Here is a 20934-nt window from a genome sequence, read left to right on the forward strand (position 1 = left end):
GCAGTACTTATAAGAAAATAACTGCATAGTTCTATAACTATTAAGAAGACTTCCATACTTCAAATACATTTTAATTAATTTGATTCTTTGGCTATATAGAGAGAATCTTAAATCAACACCCAAAGTACTATTTATTTTCAAGATATAAAATCTCTCCAATTTACAAGTAAATGGATTATCCGGTTGGGCCTATTTGAATGGATTGAACTATCAAAATTTCTACCAACCTAATCTATATTTTTATATCTCAAAATATAAAATTCAATGTTGTCAATAGAATTAGAGATCCTCTTGAGAATCTCGATGAGTTGAATCAATGTTGCCAATATTTTTTTTTCCTTAGGAAAAAAAAGGGCAAAACTGTACTATTTTTTTGTATGGTGGCCAATTGTGTAAACAATTATAGCAACTGTTATTGAAGTCATACTTAGGATTCCGCAGTTTGCGGATACATCTCCCATCAACTTTTCTGTAACCATCAGTCAGTCCGTCCATCCATGCTCATCTAACAGGCATCTCCGGCGGGTCCTAACTACCTTATCCAAATATAATGTTTGGATTGGTCCCGTGATCGATGTTTCAATGTTCTGCAGTTCACATTCAATCCTTCCTTCCGTTTCCCTCCTCTCTTCCCTCCCCCACCGTCTTCTCTCGTCTTCCCTCCCGGTAAATAAACGACCAATAAGACGAGAAACCAAAACCTCGTAACCGCGGTGAACCGCCCCTCGAATTCCGAACCTTTTAACCCCGAAGAAAACACCGAAATTTAATTATTCGTAAAAAAAAAAACGTGAAACGCTCCCCGATCACAGACCTAGTTTTCTTCTCCCACAATACCTATTTCTCCTCTCCGATTGCGAATTGTTGAGGGTTCTTCTCCAGTTGATTAGGGCTTGGATTGAGATCGATTTGGAAACAAATTGCTTTCTTGGACCTCTGTTGATGTCGGCGACGAGATCGTTGAATCCAATAGGGGGCGCCACAATGGACCCGGGCCCCCTCCTCGGCACCCGCAGCGGTGGCGGGGAGGACAGGGGGCGGCGGAACGGGCGGCGTCCGAGCCTGCGGGGGGCGGCACGGTTCTTTCGGCGGGCGGGCAGCCGGCGGATGTTGCGGGAGCCATCGATGCTGGTGCGGGAGGCGGCGGCGGAGCAGCTGGAGGAGCGGCAAAGAGACTGGGCCTATTCGAGGCCCGTCGTCTTCCTCGATATCCTCTGGAACCTGGCGTTCGTGGCGGCGTCGGCGGCGGTTCTGGTGTTGAGCCGGGAGGAGAGGCCGTCGATGCCGCTGAGGCTGTGGATCGGAGGGTATGTGCTGCAGTGCGTGCTGCATATGGTTTGCGTGTGCATTGAATACCGGCGGAGGCATCCACTGCAGGGGGAGGAGGTGTCGGAGGATGGAGAGTTTGGGAGTCGGGGAAGTTCGGAGCCGAGCTCACCGAGGGAGGTGGAGGAAGATGGTGGTTATGATGCCGAGCAGGGGCAGCATGAGGAGGGAACCAGGTAAAAGAGTTTTTCTTCTTTTTCTTTTTTGTCATTAGTTTTGATATGCCATATTTCTTTCTTTAAGGTTTTTTGAACAATAACTAGGACAGGATCAATATAAAAGAAAGGAGAAAACATTTTAGATGTTTATCATGTTATGCATTCATGGTCAATTTGTTGTATCTGTCTTGAGGATGGTCAGACAATCCTGTATAGAAGTGATTGTGATGAGGAGAGATTGTTTAGCTAATGCTCTGATATGGAACAGTCAGAAGTTGTGATTCACTTAGCTGTAGACGGACTTAGGAGTGGGTCTAAACATTGGAAATTAGTATTTAAATGAGGAAAAATGGGATGTTTTTCTTTTATGTTTCCATATTTCTGTGAAGAGTTAGGTGACTCTTCAGCAAAATTCTCAGGATTGAGGATCAATTTAGAAAGATATTTGTCCTGATAGTGCAAACCATGGTACGCCATACCAACCTGTATCAACCGATATAGGAAAATTGTACCGTACCAATTCGGACTGGTATTTGGTACGGGTGGCGTACTGATACTCGGTACGCCAAAAATATTTCATACCATACTGTATCGACACTATGCTAGTGTGGCACTGGTACAAGGTCTGGTACCGAGATGGAGAACCTTGGTGCAGACATATTTCTATGTTTCTGTTAGGTGTTTAGTTTTTCTAATTTCATGAGTAAACCAAACTATAAGTTAAATAACTGATATATTAATGAAAAAAACCTAATACTATATATGTATGTGTGTGTGTACATATATAAGACAAATTCCTTACCACTTGTAGAAAAAGCATTTTTTTGATCTTGATTGACTAGCAACCATCACATTTTTCTTACGTGGTAGGCTGACCCTTGGTAGTCCAACAGGGTTAAGGATATTCATTTTATGCATTTGTTGGTTATAATTGCAAAGGTTCAGGAATTTTTCTGATATTCAGCTTATTTTAGAACTATCTTTTTCAATTAGACAGTATTAGCCTTAGTTTATTAGTATTTTTTTGTATTAATCATCAAATATATTATCATTTTTTTCATTTTACTTATTAAACAATTCATTATTTGTTTTCTGTGCCCTCAGTTGAAGGAAGTCGTGTCCACTTACCTTAAGGAGATCTAGGAATTTATACTTATAGAATGGGTGCGAATGGATCATACAATGTGGGGAGCTGAGGCTGTTTCTAAGCTGATTTGCTAACTTGGGGTCCATCATAATGCTTAACGATCAAAGCCTCATTACACATGATAGGCCAAAGAATCTTTCTGGCCATCACTCACTGCTTGGGTAGGTGAAGGCAATTGTTCTATCAAAAAGAAAAATTAGAATAAATATAAGATAGATGCTTGATTTAACATTCATTCGGTCTAAGTGATTAGGCTCTGATATATAAAAAAGAGTTATCTGATGGGAGGACAAATCTATTTCTTGTTGTGGGAGGTGCTATTGTAAGAACTATATGCCTATATTGGCTACTCCCCTGTTTTATGTTATAGTTAAATTTAGGTTGCCAAAAACATGGATTTCAGTGGGACAGGGGTGAGGTGTGTACGGAAAGAAGGGATATCTATTTCGTTGGTTGGGATAAGGCTGTTGAAAATTAAATAATGAGGAATTATGTATTACAGAGACATTAGGAAATTAGTAGTGCCAAGATAGTGACGGTGGGCTTGCACCCGCTTTTTGGAACAGCTTGACAGAAATAGAGCTATGAAGTAAGCTCCATTCATTACCTGGAAGGTGAAAGATTCATACTGATTTAATATTTAGGTCTTCTTTATGGCATATAGAGAGAATAGCAATTCTGATGGCAAAAACTAGTGTTCTACATAGATTTAATTTGTAACATCGTTGTTTTCCTCTGGATTGCCATGCTTGAAGGGATTTTTTCAGGCATAACTGACTTATTTCCCATTACTGTTTCACCTTTAGTCTGTTTTGGTGCAGAGAAGTGCCTGTAGTGAGTTGAAGGAAAGTTGTTTTTCGAAAAAAAAAATGATTTCTAAAACTGGGTACTTGGTAGCACTATGGATTTCATGAAGTTCTGTTGAATACTACCAAGCATAATTGTTGTTTGCTACCCATGGTCTTCCTTACAAATTAAGCGGGGCTATGATAAACTTTTTTCAACTATGCTAGAAGTAGTGAGATAAGAATAGTAACATTTCACTTTGCTAAGTCACCACCTGAAAATGGAGGTGGATGTAATTGTTTAATTGTCTTATATACCAAATTTTGGATGTGAGTTACTCACATGACTTCTAGATTAGCTTTCATAAAACCAAACAGACCCTTCAAGAGATGGTCATATTTCTTAATATATGCATATCACCTTATAAATAATTGAAGACTGTTTGTTGCTTCAGAAAACTCCTCTCTTAATTCTGAAGGACAGAAAGTATAGATTTTGGCCCACTTGAAATTTGATGAATGTTCATAAGACCAAAAGTCATGAACTGTTAAGAGTATGCAAATGAATAGAGTTTAGGATGCTGTTTTGTAATTGCTTGATTGCATATTATTTCATTGATCTTTCTTCTGCAGCCTTCTTTGAGGCATCTTGGGTGCTATTTCTAAATCTCTATTATTAAAGGTTTTTGTTTATATGCTTACTCTTTGTTTCATATCTTGACCTCCTTTAGAAGTTTGTTTCCCATTGATGAATGTTAGTATCAGTTAAGAAGGTAGGTAGGAATATGCCAACCCTCTTTGTGTCCGATAAATGGGATGTTCTAACTCTTATTTTATGTGCAGTTGCACAAGTATAAAAGTATGACTTATTGTCATTGCCCACCTTTGAGGCAAATGAAGAACTCATTGTAAAAGAGTTTCTTTCTCATATCACTGTTTTATGTGGCTAGTTTCTAGTAAAAAAGAAACTTCTTATCTTTTTTCCTAGTTTAATTGGGAGACTGTAGTGAAGCATGGGCATGGATACAAGATATGGATATGCCGATACAACAAATCTTGAAAAAGTAGGATGCAATATAGCTAGAATATAGCAATTTTCACATACACACTCCATACATACATACATGTATATATGTGTGTGTGTGTGTGTGTGTGTTGAGCTTTATATATATAGACACATATAAATCTTGAAAAAGTAGGATATGTGTATATGCGCGTAAAGATACAAAGCTACATAAAGCATAGTATGATATCAAAATAAGCTAGTCTATACCTTATATGATAGCATTAACTTCCACAGACTCATTACCAACACCACAAACTCTAGAATTAAATATCCATCATCAAAAAATTAACATTCATAATGAAAGAAAAAACCTTCTCCCTCACTCCCAAAGGTATTGGGGAAGTATTTTAAATGTATCTGCAAAGTATCTGGAGTGCTTTTATAATTTATTAAAACATTAGATATCAAACATGAGTATTAGATATATATCCTTGAAATCGACGAATTGCTTTTTGCCAGATGGATTCTTTAGAAAGATTCTCCGGATAAATTTGACATGTGATTTGAATTATCCATGCTTCCTAGGAAGAATCCTATGACCTGGACAAAGATAGTAATATTTTTATATATTCCAAGGGCTGCTACAATAAAAGTTTCGCTCTCTTGGATATCTAGATATATGTTTGATCAGATCCCTTCCTTCAAGAGCACAGCATAAAACTTGAAACCATAGCCAATAACCATTTCGCTAGCATCTTATTTTTAGAGAAATCTTTGGTGTTAGTGCATGTTCTATTTACTAGAGGATTTGTTTTTAATATAAAAATATATCCCCTCTTGAGAAAGTTAATTTCAAGACCAAGCATGGTGTAGAGAAAAGAATGATTTTGGTTTCTCATGATGGGACACTATGTTATGCATAGGACAAGTGACAAAGTGGGCCTTGGTTATTACTTAGCCATGAAAAAAGGAAAAAAAAGGTCCTTGAACTGACTATGGAACACCAAACGAATTCAAGTAACTTCCTTTTGTAACTGAGTTAACATTCTGGGGTAGCCTGACAATGACATGTTGGGCAATGGTTGAACTCTAAGTGACACCAAAAGCCATATCAATTGTCAAAAGCATTGATTTGGAATATGTCAGAAAATGGAAAAAAAGAGTGATTCTTTAGACAGAAAATTGGAAATATATGTTGCCATTGGTTCCTTGATGCTGCTGATTCTCTCCAAGTTTCAGAAATCGGACCCTAATTATTTTCCCCAACACCTCTGGCAAGTACATACAGATATAGAATACTAAAGTAACAAACATAATATCTCTAACCAGAATTAAGAGTAAACAGAAAAATGAATATGTCCTAGTGTCATCATAACGTCTTTGGGTCTAATAAAAGAATCAAAAAGGAGCTCTCACGTAAGTTCAACACCTCCAGCAGTAAGCTACCAAAAAGTCGAATAAAATGTGGCTAAAGTGGAGCATGCGACTGTGATCTGTTAATTTTTAGAAGGCTTATTACTAATCCAAAACAAGATTTTTAACCAAACAAGTATGGCAATTATTTTAAATATTATTGAAATAATTTAGGTGAAGATATGTGATGCTCAATGTGTAGGAGCATAGATGTAGTCAATAATGAAGGTTTGGATGCATGGAAAAGGCCTATTTTCTGCAAAGTCCAGCTAGGAAGTTGTATCCATGCTTTCAGTCAAAAGAATTAGGACAAAGATATACAATATTAGAACAAAAAAATAGATACAATTGGACGATGTATATATGTCTAGGTATACCATATTTTGTTTCTTACCATTATTCAGAACTAAGCTAAATTTACAATTGGTCCTAGTACATCAATAATGTTATACGACTCTTACGGTCTTACCAAAAGTTCCATGTGATACTCTAGTAATTTCACCATCAGTGTGGCCATTTTATTTGTACACCTATGTTTGTTCATAATTATTCAATGGAAACTCCCAGCTCCATCTCATTATTTGCTAATAAAGTTTTAAATTAATTACACAACAAGTATATTTTAGTTTGAAATGAAAGATTAAAGCATGAGGGTGACTTTTGCTGTACCATGAAGTTAATCTGTTATTCTAATAAATAAATACTACATTAACTTCTTGTATAATATTTACTTTCTTTCATTTCCACCATTCCCAGTATCTCAACTTTATCATCATTTACTCTATGATGACTATTTTTTTTGTTTTCTATTAAGTACAATTGAACTATTGACATTGTTGCTTTGTTATATACATGTTGTACTGTAGATTTGATTTCAAGTGTATTTTGATTACTAGTTATGGATTTATATTAACATGCTATTAGAAATAGAGGTTTTTCGATATAGAACTTGTAAATTAAGATCAAATTTTTTTAATTGATTAGGAATTTTCTTTACTAGAAAATTCACAATATAATAGATTGTGTCAAAAGTGGATTTGGATATTGATAGATTTACCATAACTTTGGGATCATCATAATCACATTTTGAAGTGACCTAGGTACCATTTGAAAGAGCTGTATTAAGGTCAAATTTTCAAAATTTGGAATTTAGTTTCTTGAATAAAATATAATTTTCTGTCTAGCATTTTTTGTGTCTCTATCCCCCAATCATTCCTTCTTCTCCTATCTCTTTTGCTGGTTTGTCCTTATTTTCATCTCTTTTCTATTTGCTTGACTGTTAGACTATAGCAATCCTTTTTCTCTTTTTTCTTCCAAAAGAATAGCCAACACTAGCAGCTGCACCAACAGATCAACTTTTATGATATTCTAAAATCTAACAATAACTTACTATTCATTCTTTCTTTCTTTTTAGGCAAGGAATGCAGAGCTGTCCCATACCGCTCGGTTCGAGGCATACCGAGCCATGCCGGTAGCGGAACGGGATGGTTCTGGCATTGAAAATGAGAAATCAGTGCAGAGGGAGAGAAAGAAGGAAAGAGAGGAAAAGAGAGAGAGAAGGGGGGAGAGGGAGGGAGAGAGATGGAGTTCGTTAAAGGTCGCCGAAAAGCGAAGGACCCTTGTTTCATTTGAAACAGAGATCCATCAGGGCTCCTTTTTTATTTTTTTCTTTTTGTATTTTGGAAATATTAAGTGAGTTTGACAAGGGGTTGCCGACTTTACTTAAAATATGCAAAATAAAAAAAATGCCCCGATGGACACTTGTTTCAAACGAAATAGGCGTCCAGAGGGTGGATCCCCTTCTCTATCCCTCTATACCACTCCCTGGTCCTCGGTAGCCCTTCGATGGCCTCCATCTCTCTCCCTCCCTCTCCTTCTCTCTCTCTCTCTCTCTCTCTCTCTCTCTTTCCCTCTCACATTCTTCCTCTCCCCTGTCCTCTCTTGAGTGTCAAGCTGCGCTCCGCTGGCCTCCGCCGGTCTCTGCCGGCCTTCACCATCTCTCTCCCTCCCTTCTTCCCTCTCCCTCTCCCTCTCCCTCTCCCTCCCTCCTCCTCTCTCTCTCTCATACTCTCTCCCGTTCTCTCTCTCCCCTGCTCGCTGTACTATATTGGTACAGGCCCGACATGGAACGGTATGGAGGTGTACTGAACCGTGCTGCCGGCCGATTGGTATGGGCTCCGGTACTGGCAGAACGATTCTTGCTTTCAGTTTTTATTTTTCAAAAATTATTAGTTTGATATGGGAAGCTTCTATTTCACACCATGTATTCTAAAGGTATACTTTCTATTTCTGGTCATGTCTATGATCCTCTTGATCACCGGTAGCTCCAAAATACATATAACCATGATTAGCTTTTTTCTGTTGGAATACTCTCCCAGTAGCTTTCTATATAACATTGTGATCAAATATGTTTGCTTAATGCTGACAATTTCTCTAGGTTCCAATGAACAAATAGACAATCTAAATGGAGCCTATGAAATAACATCTGGAGATTTTTGTGTATAGGATAATCATTTATGGTTTACAGTTATATAGCAGAAATCCTCTTCTCTAGGATCTTCCTGAAAGATTTTTTTAAAATTTTCTTCGGCATAATTATTTATTCATGTGCTACTTATGAAATTGCATTAGGCTTATGTCTTAGTGATGCAGTTTGTGTAGAAACATGTTTTTTTGAGTTTGGCAATCATTCATTCGAATGGAACTGCTATATTGCTCTTGTAAATTCACAAGTGAACCTATAAATTAAGGAGGGCAAATGGCTGTTATTTATGATGAAACTCTTATAGTTTGTGATGTAGAAATCTTTACTGGAATTGTAATTCTCATTTTGACCCGCTTCCCTTTCAAAACTGTAGTCTCAAAGGTTTTCATTTTTGTGTTTTCTTCTCTAGCAAAGTGTTGATATATTGTGTATTCAGTCTGTCTGATTTCATTTTCAATCCCCTCTTTGGCAGCATCATAAAACATCTGGAGTCTGCAAACACCATGTTTTCATTCATTTGGTGGATTATTGGATTCTATTGGGTGTCTGCTGGAGGCCAAGCCTTGACGAGTGATGCACCACAACTTTACTGGTCCTTCTCAAATCATATATCTACATATTTCTTTTGACTTTGTTTCCACATGCTTATTTTTCTTTTCACTCCTTGTTACCTAGTTGATTTGTTTGCAGGCTTTGCATCGTTTTTCTGGCATTTGATGTGTTCTTTGTCGTTTTTTGTGTTGCCCTCGCGTGTGTTATTGGTATTGCTGTTTGCTGCTGCCTACCATGTATCATTGCAATTTTATATGCGGTGGGAGATCAGGTAGCAACCACAAGGAAAGGCTTCTTTTTCTATAAAATATTGATTATGTGATTTAGCTTCTAGATTAAAATTTACTTTAATTTGATTCTGTTTTGAGACTAACAATTTTTTGTTTGAGCATGACAATCACAATTAAATTGGACAAGATAGAACAGATCAATGCTAATTATTTTATGACAGTAAACACAACTTCTTATCGCTTCTGGCAAAAGCTTATCTTGGTAGCATGGAACATTGTTGCAATGTAATTGCATAATCTCCACCTGAAGACAATAATCTGAATTTTTTCGGTAGAAAATGGAATTTTATTGATGGCTGATAGCACCAGGTCACCCTTATATTAGATTGAGTTTTGATGGGAAAGGATGGTAATTTTTTTTGAGTTACAGGACCCTGGCTCCAGCATGAGCCATGTGACATGCTAAAGCTTATCTATTTCATTCATGATAGACAACCTTCCTAAGGCCATGAACATGAAAATGTGCTCCGAAACCAGTTCTCAGGATAATATTTGATTCTGACATTTTTCATCTTGTTTCTCCGAGTAGTAATGACTGACAATAGAAGGTGAAGTAGATCATACATATTGTGGGCATTTGACATGTGCTGTATTTATCCTATGATTTTTTTTTGTTTGTATGTGCTGATGTTGAAAAAATAAGAAAATTTTCTCACAGATGGTATGTAGATTTATGCGCTTAAGTTTTATTACATGATGTGTAACTGACAGTATACTGATTTGCCCAATTTATTAAATGATGTGTAACCTAAAATTGGAATTATATGCATATCTGTCTTTGCTGCAGGCTCAATATGGTGGTTGCACACTTTTTTTTTTTAAAGTTTTTGATAATATAAGGCTTTCAGATATAGCACTGAATTGAGAGGGTGGGCTTTGGCGCACTGCTCGTTGTAACCTCCGTGGGTTCAAAATATGAAAACAGTCTTTTGATATGGGTGTTAAGCCTGCATATATTTGACCCTTCCCAGACCCTGCAATGGAGGGTGCCTCGTTCACTTGACCACTCTTTAGATATAGCATTGAAATGAGGCTGAAAATTTTCTTATGCATAGTAGTTCATGCAGGATTGATGCTAAATTTGTTTACACACTTTTAAATATATTTTTTTCTTCTAAATAAGTATCAGCTAATTTTTCTTTTATACTAAACATGGTACGCCATATCGTACCAAATGGGGCAATATAGGATGTATTGGACATGGTACGAGAGGTGTATTGAGTGTCGGTACGCCGACTCGGCCCCGGTACTGGGCATACTAGTTTGGGGCTCGGTACTGAGATGGCGTACCTTGATACTTAATATTGAGTTAGTTTTGATGTATGAACTGCCATATACAAATAACATCTTAGGAAAACATTTGTGAGATTTATAGTATGATTAGGTTTATGTAGTCATTGGCCTGCTCAAGAAATGCTGACAAACTATTAACAGAACGGGCTTGATACATCTGCATATTTAGCTAAATGTTCAAACACATTTGTTGTTAAATGTTAGCGCTGGTTGCCCAAATAATCATGCATCTCATGCACCTAAACTGTAATTTTCTTTTTTTCCCCAACAGCAGTTAATTTTACCTTAAATAGTTATTTTTCTATAGATTTAAATGTTGAAATTAGAAATTAAGTATAGACTCTTTTATGTTGGACTAAATAGTTTATTTTGCATTTGTATTCCTTTTAAAGCAAGAAGGAGCATCTGATGAAGACATCCGACAACTTCCAAAATACAAATTCCGAAGAATTGGCGATCCTGAAAAACCTAGTGGTGACATATCAAGGCCATCTGGTGGAATAATGACAGAGTGTGGTCATGATCCGCCCATTGAGCATGTTCTTTCAGCAGAGGATGTGGTAGGATCTCTAGTTTGATTCTTCTTTTCTTCAGTTTATCAATTTTGACTGATTCAAAGTTTGAACAGTCTCCTGCTTTTGTCTTCTCCATGAAACTCGCTTTACTAGAACAAATGAATGGTTTGAACTTGCATTAGGTGGTTATCCAGCTATGCTAGCCCAACATGGTATGCTTGTTATATCTTATCAAACTTTCTCTAAAGGTACATTTGTACTTTATGAGAGTAATGATTTAACAACAAATGGAATGAAGGGCTGCAGACTAGGTGGGAAGCCCCTCTTGGGCAGAATTCTTGTTCATGTGATGGGGTTTAGGAGCATTCCTAACTTAAGCTAAATGTTAAGCATTAATAGGAGCTGATATCTGAGGCATTAGCCAACTTGCATAACAAGGGGCCATCAAATTCCAACTCATTCTCTTTTTGCTTAAAACCTTTATTCTTATTGTTATCGACATGTTTACTAAAATATATGCTGGTTGTGGACATATTCTAGCTTCCATCATATATGGGTTTTGTTAAATTTGTTAAAGTGCCACAGGTTGTTTCCAACAGCACTCTTTAAGAGAAGGGGGAAAATCATGCATACTGCATTATATCATAATGAATTGTACATCTTTGGCCAGGATGGAAGCCCAAGAGTTTGCATCATCCCATGCCCTATATATAACATAAGAGGCAGACTTTTTTTCCTCAAAAATTGTTTAGTAGTTTACTTACTCTTAAACGTGATTAGGGAAAGCTTGCACACTTGCTGCTGATTAATGGTTGCATCTAAAGAATATACTTTTGAAAAAAAAAAATCCTAAAACTATTTCAGATCTTCTTGTTGAATGATTCTCTAAATATTCCCCAAAAACAAATTAATCAGCAGGAATTCAGTTATTCATGAATTATTACAGATTTTGTGATGTATATACAAATTATATGCAACCAATTCAATTCTACCAAAAAATGTACAACTAAGTCAATAAACCTTGATGATGGTATAGCTTTTGCTATTGTTTCCTGTTTTGCCTCTCATTCTTTATTTCATGTAAATAAATATTTTAAATTTTTCTATATTTTTTTATTTTTAGGAAATTTAATTACCTATTTCCTATTTTTTTGTTTTTTCTGCTTTTTCCTCCCATATCTAAAATTTACCTCTTGTTAGATTGTTCTAGAAAGTTGAACTTGTGCCTCTGCTGATAGGACACATAGGCATCATGTGACATTCATGTGTGACATGTAGGAATGTTGCATCTGCCTCTCTTCCTATGAAGACGGGGTGGAACTGCGGGAGCTTCCTTGCAGCCACCATTTCCATTGCGCCTGCATAGATAAATGGCTATACATCAATGCAACGTGCCCACTGTGCAAGTTTAATATTATAAAGAGCAGCAACCATGGAAGGGAGGAGGTATAGATGGTGCTTCAGGATCTCCAGCCTCCATCAACTTGTTCAGGTACTCTTGAGATGCTGTGATCGCCCATTCAGAAAATGAACGTCATCCAGTCTATTTGCATGAAACGTCTATAATAGTCACTTGGGGAAGTGGAAATGCAATTTTAAGTTTGCAGTTCTCTGTTAAGTAATATGTTTTTCTGATAGAATATTGTTATACAGATTGTTAAGAAGCAAACCACGCAACAGGATAAGGATTGATTATTTAGGTGCTAAAGTATGGAAATGTATTGCTTAGTATAGAATTGTTGCAGCAATCTCTGTTGAAATTACACTACCGTGTCTCTGAACTCAGGTTTTGTTTAGTTGATTGAACATGTTCTTTGCTGAGTTTTCTAACTGTTTTAGAATCTGGTACCCGAAGTCTAGGGCTTTTTTTTCCTGCAGAAGTTGCTGCAAGGATGGCTTTTGTTCTGCAGAGTTTACAGGCTGGGTTGCCCTGGATGAGAATATTGACTTAATCAACTTTGTAATAACTTTCCCAGGCAGCGGGGATGGGGGGATTATAATCAGAAACTTGATAATAGAACTTGATTATGGAAGCATATATTCAAATGAGTAAGGGGGATGATCTGAATTTTTATCGTTTAAGAAACCTCAAAGCATCTAAATGTAGATCAGCAAGGGAGATAAAATTTGCTAAAAATGGAATGGATACAAATTTGAAAATTATTCAGACCTGCGCAACTCAATTTTTTTCACAGTTGATCACCATTGCTCAAAAATTTCTTCATCCTCTTGCCCAACCGACTCATATATAGATCTCCTAGATTCAGGTTCCTGATCTTCCTTGTTTTTCCGGCTTTACAGATATTTTTCTAGTTTTCCAAGCAAAGGCCACCATTAGCAAAGTTAGATCCTCCTCAAAACAAGGCCTAATTTTATAAATTCTTTTAATGACTCAATTTGATGATTTTTTTTTAGTTGTTATTGTTGTTGTTTTGGGTAAGACTAGGAGAGGATAATACCTTTAAGAATTGAGCCCCTAGATCTCTTGCCCAAGTGGTGAAAGATGATACTATCCAAGCAAGTGCTCATATTAAGTGACTTATTGAGATGATGAAAGACAAAATTGAGTTGATCAAAATTAATTTCCCCAAAATTAATGACACCCTAAGCCAAATAATATCTTCTCTATCTTTGAAATCAAAGAAAAAACCATTTTGTTTCTAGTTTTGTTGGAAATCTCTAAAGAGACACCAATCACTTCTTTTCAGATCTCCAAGTCTTCGAAGGAAACTCGAACTCTTCATTAAAAGAGTCTTTCTTGTCGCTAAAGAAACTAGCCAACAATCACCTAGAGCTTCATTAACACTGAACTGAATAATAGAAGGTTTTTAATAGTTGACTCTTGAATTGGAATATATATATATATATATATATATATATATATATATATATATATATATATTTATATATTTTATTGATGATAAGGGAGGCTGAAAGAGCAGCCACCCGGCTTTTATTCAAGATCAAAAAGCAGGAGAAATTACAAAAGTTTTAGCTTAGAGATACAAGGGAGAGGGGGAGGGGCGACACAAAGTCAGAGCGTTACAACAGGGAGAAAGAAGCAATATTGAGAGGACAAAACAACAAAACAAACTCCTTAAGCAGACGTGGTACTAAGCCTGAAAAAAAAAAAAAACTCTCCTTTTCTAGTGAAGCAATTTGAATCCCTTAACAAGGTATGAGTAGGCTAGTATCTCCTCTTGATCTCTGAATGCAAGGCTGGAACGCACTCCTAACAGTTCTAAATGGGTTCCCCACCTGCAAAATATGCAAATGGTGTTCGTACTTTGGAGCATACTAATGCTTCCATCAATGCTTAAGACTTCTCAAACATCATTCAAAAATCAGGCAATTTTTTCACAGTGTGCCAAATCTTCTCATGCTCCACCAATGATTTGCTATTACATAGGTAAGATCAGAGATTAAAAAGCTGGATACCTTCGGATGCAATTGAGCTCAAAGAGGCCTGTTGATTTAAAAATACTAGCATTTCTTTCTTTCCAACATATCCAAGTCATGGCCCCAATCAACATGAGAACTACTTGTTGTGCTGACTTGGTGAAATTCCTTTTTCTCCATTCCAGACACAACCCTTCAAAGGTAGCGTGAGATTGAAGAACACCAAGCAAGAAGCAGATAGGCTTCCATAAGGTAGAGAAGAATTCACACGCGAAGAAAAGATGATCCACGGATTCCAATGCTAGTTGACAAGAGGACACATCCACTAATATTCTTTCCAAGCTTCCTGCCAAGGATGTCTCTTGTATTGGGCTTTCTCTTCCAACATAGCTAAAGGAAGCTTTTTATCTTCAGGCGTAGAGATTCCAAGGAGAAAGATGTGAACCTGCATTTCACTCCTCTAGAGTTAGTAAATAGATAGAGAGATGATGATGAGAAGGTACCTGTTGCTGGAAATTGGACCCGGGGGCTGCCGCGAACCGAGAGGGGAGGAGCTCCGCTGCCGGGACGGTGGGTGGCGGCGCGCTGACTGGTGGCGTCCTCCTGGAGAATCCTGCAAGAAAGCCGGTGGCCGGGCTTCCCGGCACCGGCCCTCCGAAGCTTAAGTTAGAGGGGGCTAATACGTAGGAGGAGTCAAGGAGGAGAATGTTTGTTTTTGTATTCGTTTGTGTCCCCCCCTTCCTTTCTCCCCAGGTTCTCTTTTATAGAAAGATATTATGTTACCTGGGAGGTGACAGGGGAATTTGTCTCCTTTTGTGATAATTGGGCACGATCATGCTCATTAATGGCGTCGTGGAGAATAAGGCCGGATCAGACCGGAGTCAGGGAGCTGTCACGGTTGATCGGACCCGTTGGGGTGGTTGAACCGCCGGCCGTGGTGGGCCTGGGGTTCGTAGATGGTAAGTGCATTGATTGCTGAGTGAACCGGTGGTCAGGGAGAGTCATACGCTTTGATGGTTCAGTGATCCGGAGATCATCTTGAGCCGTGTTCATTTAATGATTGAGTGCATCGGAGGCGTGAGGGGGTCACACGCATTAATGATAGGGCGTGCCGAAGGCCTGCGGAGATCACGTGCCTTGATGACTTAGGAATGGCGACAGATTGCGGTAGAGTCATGTATTTAGTTGTCAGATCCTTTAGAGGATTAAGCGGAGATTCTGGAAATTTGGCTAAGGCACGGGCTCGGCACGGGTGCCGAGCCGAGCTGGTTGCTTAGCGAAGTATCCTGTTGTGGGGTCGAGCGTTTTCCTGGTCGGCGCTTCTTGGTTGAGTGTCTCTGGTTGGCGCTCTCTGGTCGAGCGCCTCTCTGGTTGGCGCTCTTTGGTAGAGCACCTCCCTGGTCGGTGCTCTCTAGTCGAGCGCCTCTCTGGTTGGCGCTCTTTGATCGAGCGCCTCCCTAGTCGGCGCTCTTCGGTTGAGCGCCTCCGAGGTGGCATGACTTGGGTTTTTCCCCCAACACTACCCCCCGACTTCCGAGTTCCAGCTGGCTACCAGCTTGAGCGCGGGAAGTAGTTTTAGTTGGGTCATTATGAATTATGGAAATTTTAAATTATCGCGCGTTTCGAATTATCGGGCGCTTCGAGGTGCCTTTAATAGGCGACGTCTCTTCTTTCCCGAAATGTCTCATTATTGGGACGCCTCCTCCGAAGCGTCCTCGCGTCGTGGGCTCATGATGGGGCCGCACGATCCGACGGGGCGCTTCTGTGTTCGAAGCGTCAGCCCGAATTAAATGTGTCGCTCCGTCTTTTGGGCCGACACGCGTCGTGATCCGAACGGGGTGCAGCGTTTTTCTCGCTGATCTAGGCCGTTGGAGGGATCTATATAAACCCTCACCTGGCCTCCCGTTACTTTCTTATTGTCTCCTTCCTCCAACTTTTCAGTCCGAAGTTTCTTATCTCCGGCATCCTTTACAGGTCCCTTTTCCTCTCAAACCTTCTCTTTTTCTTCCTAATGGGTCCTGGTCCGAATGATGTTGAGTCCACCATGGGTGAATTGGAGGTCGAAATGGCCGAGGAATGGTTTTTTTCTCGACGAGGGTTCCGTTTGGAGCCCGCCAGGCGGGGGGATCGGGTAACCAATCCTCCGGTAGGTCGGATCGGAGTGTACTTGGAGGCACTCTAGGCCGGCCTACGATCTCCTCTTCACGGGTTCGTGAACGAGTTGCTGACGGAATACCAGTTGGTTCCGGCGCAGCTTGCTCCGAATGCCTGGAGGACAGTGGTCGGTTTCCTGTCGCTATGTTTAGCGTTCGGGATTCCGACTTCTGTCAACATTTTTTGGTGACTTTTTGTATTAAAGTCGAATCTGGGAGACGGAGAGTGGCTTTACATTGCCCTTCGGGCGGGTCGGCCACTCTTCCAGGGCGCTCCTTCGTCCATTCATGACTGGAAGAAGAAGTTCTTCTTTCTAGGCTCTGAACGGACATGGGGGTTTGACCCTAGGTGGGGGCCGACCCAACTCAGGTCCGTCAACAAAGTCCCCAAGCTTTCTTCACGCGAGCAGGGGATCCTCGACACCATCCGCAGCCTCGGGGACAGTATTCTACTGAGCGACCTCATAAGTGAGGACGCTCTAGTGAATGTTGGGCTGAGCTCGGCGCGTCCTCAGGGTAAGGGTACCAGTAGGAGTCATTTTTCATTTTGTTACTGTTTGGAATTCTAATCCTGCTCGTCCTTGCAGATATCGCGAAGATAGTGACTAAGAGCGAGGTCTTATACGCCCGGTTCCAAAAGAGGGCGGCCGAGCTCTCGGGGGAGTCGATCGAACCGAAGAAAAAGGCGAAGGTCTCGGCGACCGCAGCGGTCGAGACGGGCGCTCCTCGCCCCGCACACTCCGGAGCTGGTCGGAGGGAGGGCGCGGCCTCTGGTGGAGCCACGATAGCGCTCCCGTGCCCGGCGCCAATTTCGCAGATCCCTGGTCGGCAGGAAGCTCCAACTGCCGATCAGGGAGGGAGTTCGGCGGGTCTGGCGCTTGCGCGCCCCGCCTCGGTTATGCGGCAGTCAGATCGGCCGCCTGTCCGACTTCAGTCCTCCGGTTCCGAGCCGGGGAGCGGCCAGGGAGCAGTGGGGCCGGCTCCGCCCAGGCCAGCCGAGGTCGGCCTTCCGGGCTCGTCGGCTCACGGGAGCGGGTGCCTTACGCTCCCGTCTGGTCGGTTTTCGAGGGCGACTCGGCCCTTGATAATCCCCAAGTAGCGCGCGAAGTATTTCGGGTCGCGCTGGTCCCGGCCGATCAGGCCAAAATTCGGTCCATGAACTATGGCGCCTTCATGGACTCTACTCTTTGCTCTGCCGTCCGGGTAAGTTGGTCTTTTTATTTGTGCAGTTCGTGCAAGTTTTATTTTTAGTTTCTTACGTTTCTTACGCCTCTTTTTTACAGCATCTGCACGAGACGGAGACGCTGATGCACATTGTCCAGGACTACCGGGAGCGAGCCCGGAGGCATCAGCGGGGGCACGAGGAGGCCGAGGCAAGGTGCCTAGCATCCGAGGCCGAGCGCCAGGCGCTCCAAGCAAGGGTGGGAGCGGCCGAAGACGAGGTTCGAGCTCTGACCGCCGAGCTCGAAGAGGAGAAGGGCGCGCACACGCTTGCCAGATCCGAAGTGCGCGCCGCGGAGGCTCGTCTGGCCGATGCCGAGCTGGCGCTGGTCACCCGCGAGCAGGAGGTGGGGAACGCCCGCCTCAAAACCTTGAGCTCGAGCGGGAAATAAAGAACCTCGAGCGGAAGGCCGCGTACCACGAGGCTCGGGAGCAGGCCCAAGACGCAGTTAGACTCTTCCGCGAGTCGGATGAGTTCCGTGACCTTCTAGAAGAGGAAGGCATGAATGGGCTGATCCAAGGCTTCAAGGACTTCCGCAACCAACTGCGGCGGCTCCTTCCGGATTTTGACCTGAACCTGCTCAAACCAGGAGCAGGGGTCGAAAGGTCGGAGGCGGAGGTAGAAGCTCCGGGGGCCGACCAGGAGGGTCCGGCCGAGGCGCCCGAGGCTGTCCCCGAGGTCGCTGAGATGGCTTCCGAGGCTGTTCCTGGTGCCGCCGAGGCTGCCGAGGAAGAAGCCTTCATTGCGGAGCCGGCCATCCCTGAAGTCGCCGAGCTTGAGCCTTAGTTTTTTTTTTTTTTTTTTTAATCGGGATGGCCTCCATTCTTGTTAAGGCCGAACTTGAGCTTTGTACTTAGCCTACGGGCTTTTTGAAATGAATATACATATTTGTTTATAACTTGCGACCGCCTTGTTTTGATCTTGGGTAGACCTAGGTTTCTCCGCTTGGATCCGCTTTAGGCTCCAAGGACATGGGCTCTACGGCCCCAACTTCGTCCGCCACATAGTTGGACTTGCGTTTAGGCTCGGCACAGCCGTTGCTCGGTCCTTCGACCAGTAATATAGCGACGCTTATGTCTAGGATACGTTTGGGCTCGGGGGGTCTTTTCGAGGTTAGCTCAGAATTCGACCGAGTCCTAGGATTGGGTCATAGACTTGGAATTTTTAGTGAACTTTGAGCCCGGACCTCGGGTTGCCGAGGCGGATGATCGGACTTTTTCCGACAAATGGGTTGAACGCCCGTCAGCTCGTGATGGGGATTCATCAAGCTAACGGTATAAACTAAGCTTGCTATTGAACGGTGCATGTAGGAGGGGTGAGGCCGAGCGATGATTGGCCCGACCAGGTACCTCGACGCCGGTCGGGGGTTCATTCAGGTAATTAATTAACCAAGAATGAAAATAAATGAGATAATGTAAAGACATTAATTGAATGGGTACCTGGTACCGTGAGCGTTCTTACGCCGAGGCTGTGAACTTCGCCTGGCGACTGAAGACGCTCTTCTGCTCGGAGTCCGTTCTTTAGGGACGCCGGCAAGATGGAAGAATCCAGTTTGCTGCCAATCACGGACTTTTTGTTGATCACGAACAGGAGATTGAGTCGAGCCCTGTGATCGATGGAGAACGAGGCGGGCTCGTTGGTCGATGGAGAGCGAGCCGAGCTCGTATGGTCGATGGAGAACGAGCCGAGCTCGTTGGTCGGTGGAGAACGCATCCCGAAATATCGGAGCATCCCGACCGTGGTCGGGGTAGGAGAACGAGCCGAGCTCGTTGGCCGATGGAGAACGAGCCGAGCTCGTTGGTCGGTGGAGAACGCATCCCGAAATATCGAGGCATCCCAACCGTGGTCGGGGTAGGAGAACGAGCCGAGCTCGTTGGCCGATGGAGAACGAGCCGAGCTCGTTGGCCGATGGAGAACGAGCCGAGCTCGTTGGTCGGTGGAGGCCACATCACGAACTCACGAACATCTTCAGGGAGTCCACGTAGGTACTCCATCATCCCGAAATATCGGGGCATCCCGACCGTGGTCAGGGTAGGAAAACGAGCCGAGCTCATTGGCCGATGGAGAACGAGCCGAGCTCGTTGGTCGGTGGAGGCCGCATCACGAACTCACGAACATCTTCAGGGAGTCCACGTAGGTGCTCCATCATCCCGAAATATCGGGGCATCCCGACCGTGGTCAGGGTAGGAGAACGAGCCGAGCTCGTTGGTCGGTGGAGGCCGCATCATGAACTCACGAACATCTTCAGGGAGTCCACGTAGGTGCTCCATCATTCCGAAATATCGGGGCATCCCGACCGTGGTCAGGGTAGGAGAACGAGCACGCGGAGATCTTCAGAACTCCAGCTTCGTGGGATGGGAGTCCCATCTAGAGACTCTAACTTGTAAGTTCCGGGCCGACGGATGCGCGTGACTCGGTAAGGTCCTTCCCAGTTTGGAGCCAGTTTTCCTTGCTCGGTTGGTCGGGAGGCCTCGGCTCTTCTGAGGACAAGGTCCCCTGCTTTGAAGGATTTGACTTTGACCCTGGCGTTGTAGTACTGAGCTGTCTTTTGCTGGTACCTCGCCATACGAACTCGGGCGGCCTCCCTTGTTTTCTCGATCAAGTCAAGGTTGTTCCTGAGCTATGAGGAGTTGGAGCTGGCATCGTGATGCTCTACCCTTGGGGAAGGGAGTCCGATCTCCAATGGGATGACAGCTTCCGTTCCGTACGTTAGATTGAAGGGAGTCTCGCCGGTGGGGACACGGAATGTAGTCCGGTAAGCCCACAGGACATTGTATAGGTCTTCGACCCATTGTCCTTTGGATTTGTCGAGCCTGGCTTTGAGCCCCTGCAAAATAGTATGATTTGTTACCTCGGTTTCTCCATTCGTCTGAGGGTGCGCGACCGAGGTGAAGCGGTGGTCGATGCCAAGCTCGGAGCAGAATTCTCTAAAATGGAGGTTGTCGAACTGGCAGCCGTTGTCGGATATGAGGATGCGGGGGAGCCCGAATATGCAAATTATTGACTTCCAGACAAAATTCCGCATCTTCTGCTCGGTGATCCGGGCAAGTGGCTCGGCTTCCACCCACTTTGAAAAATAGTCGATGGAGACGACTAGGAATTTCCTTTGCCCGGTAGCCAGAGGGAATGGCCCTAGAATGTCAATTCTCCACTGGGCAAAAGGCCAAGGGGAGCTGATAGAAGTTAAGGG

General features: G+C 42.5%; 1 protein-coding gene across 1 annotated transcript; it reads left to right on the plus strand.

Annotated features, from left to right (window-relative positions):
* The first annotated feature begins 772 nt into the window (after positions 1–772).
* LOC103715064 (E3 ubiquitin-protein ligase At1g63170-like) lies at positions 773–12791 on the plus strand. Its single transcript, XM_008802573.6, has 5 exons — positions 773–1502; positions 8793–8912; positions 9011–9143; positions 10848–11015; positions 12249–12791. The coding sequence occupies exons 1-5, from the start codon at positions 943–945 to the stop codon at positions 12420–12422; spliced, it is 1155 nt and encodes a 384-aa protein (XP_008800795.1). The 5' UTR covers positions 773–942; the 3' UTR covers positions 12423–12791.
* Positions 12792–20934: the final 8143 nt, after the last annotated feature.

The sequence above is a fragment of the Phoenix dactylifera genome, chromosome 16 (assembly GCF_051530095.1).
Source record: "Phoenix dactylifera cultivar Ajwa chromosome 16, Ajwa_hap1_PhDact_Kaust_v1.1, whole genome shotgun sequence".
NCBI classification, from domain to species: Eukaryota; Viridiplantae; Streptophyta; class Magnoliopsida; order Arecales; family Arecaceae; genus Phoenix; species Phoenix dactylifera.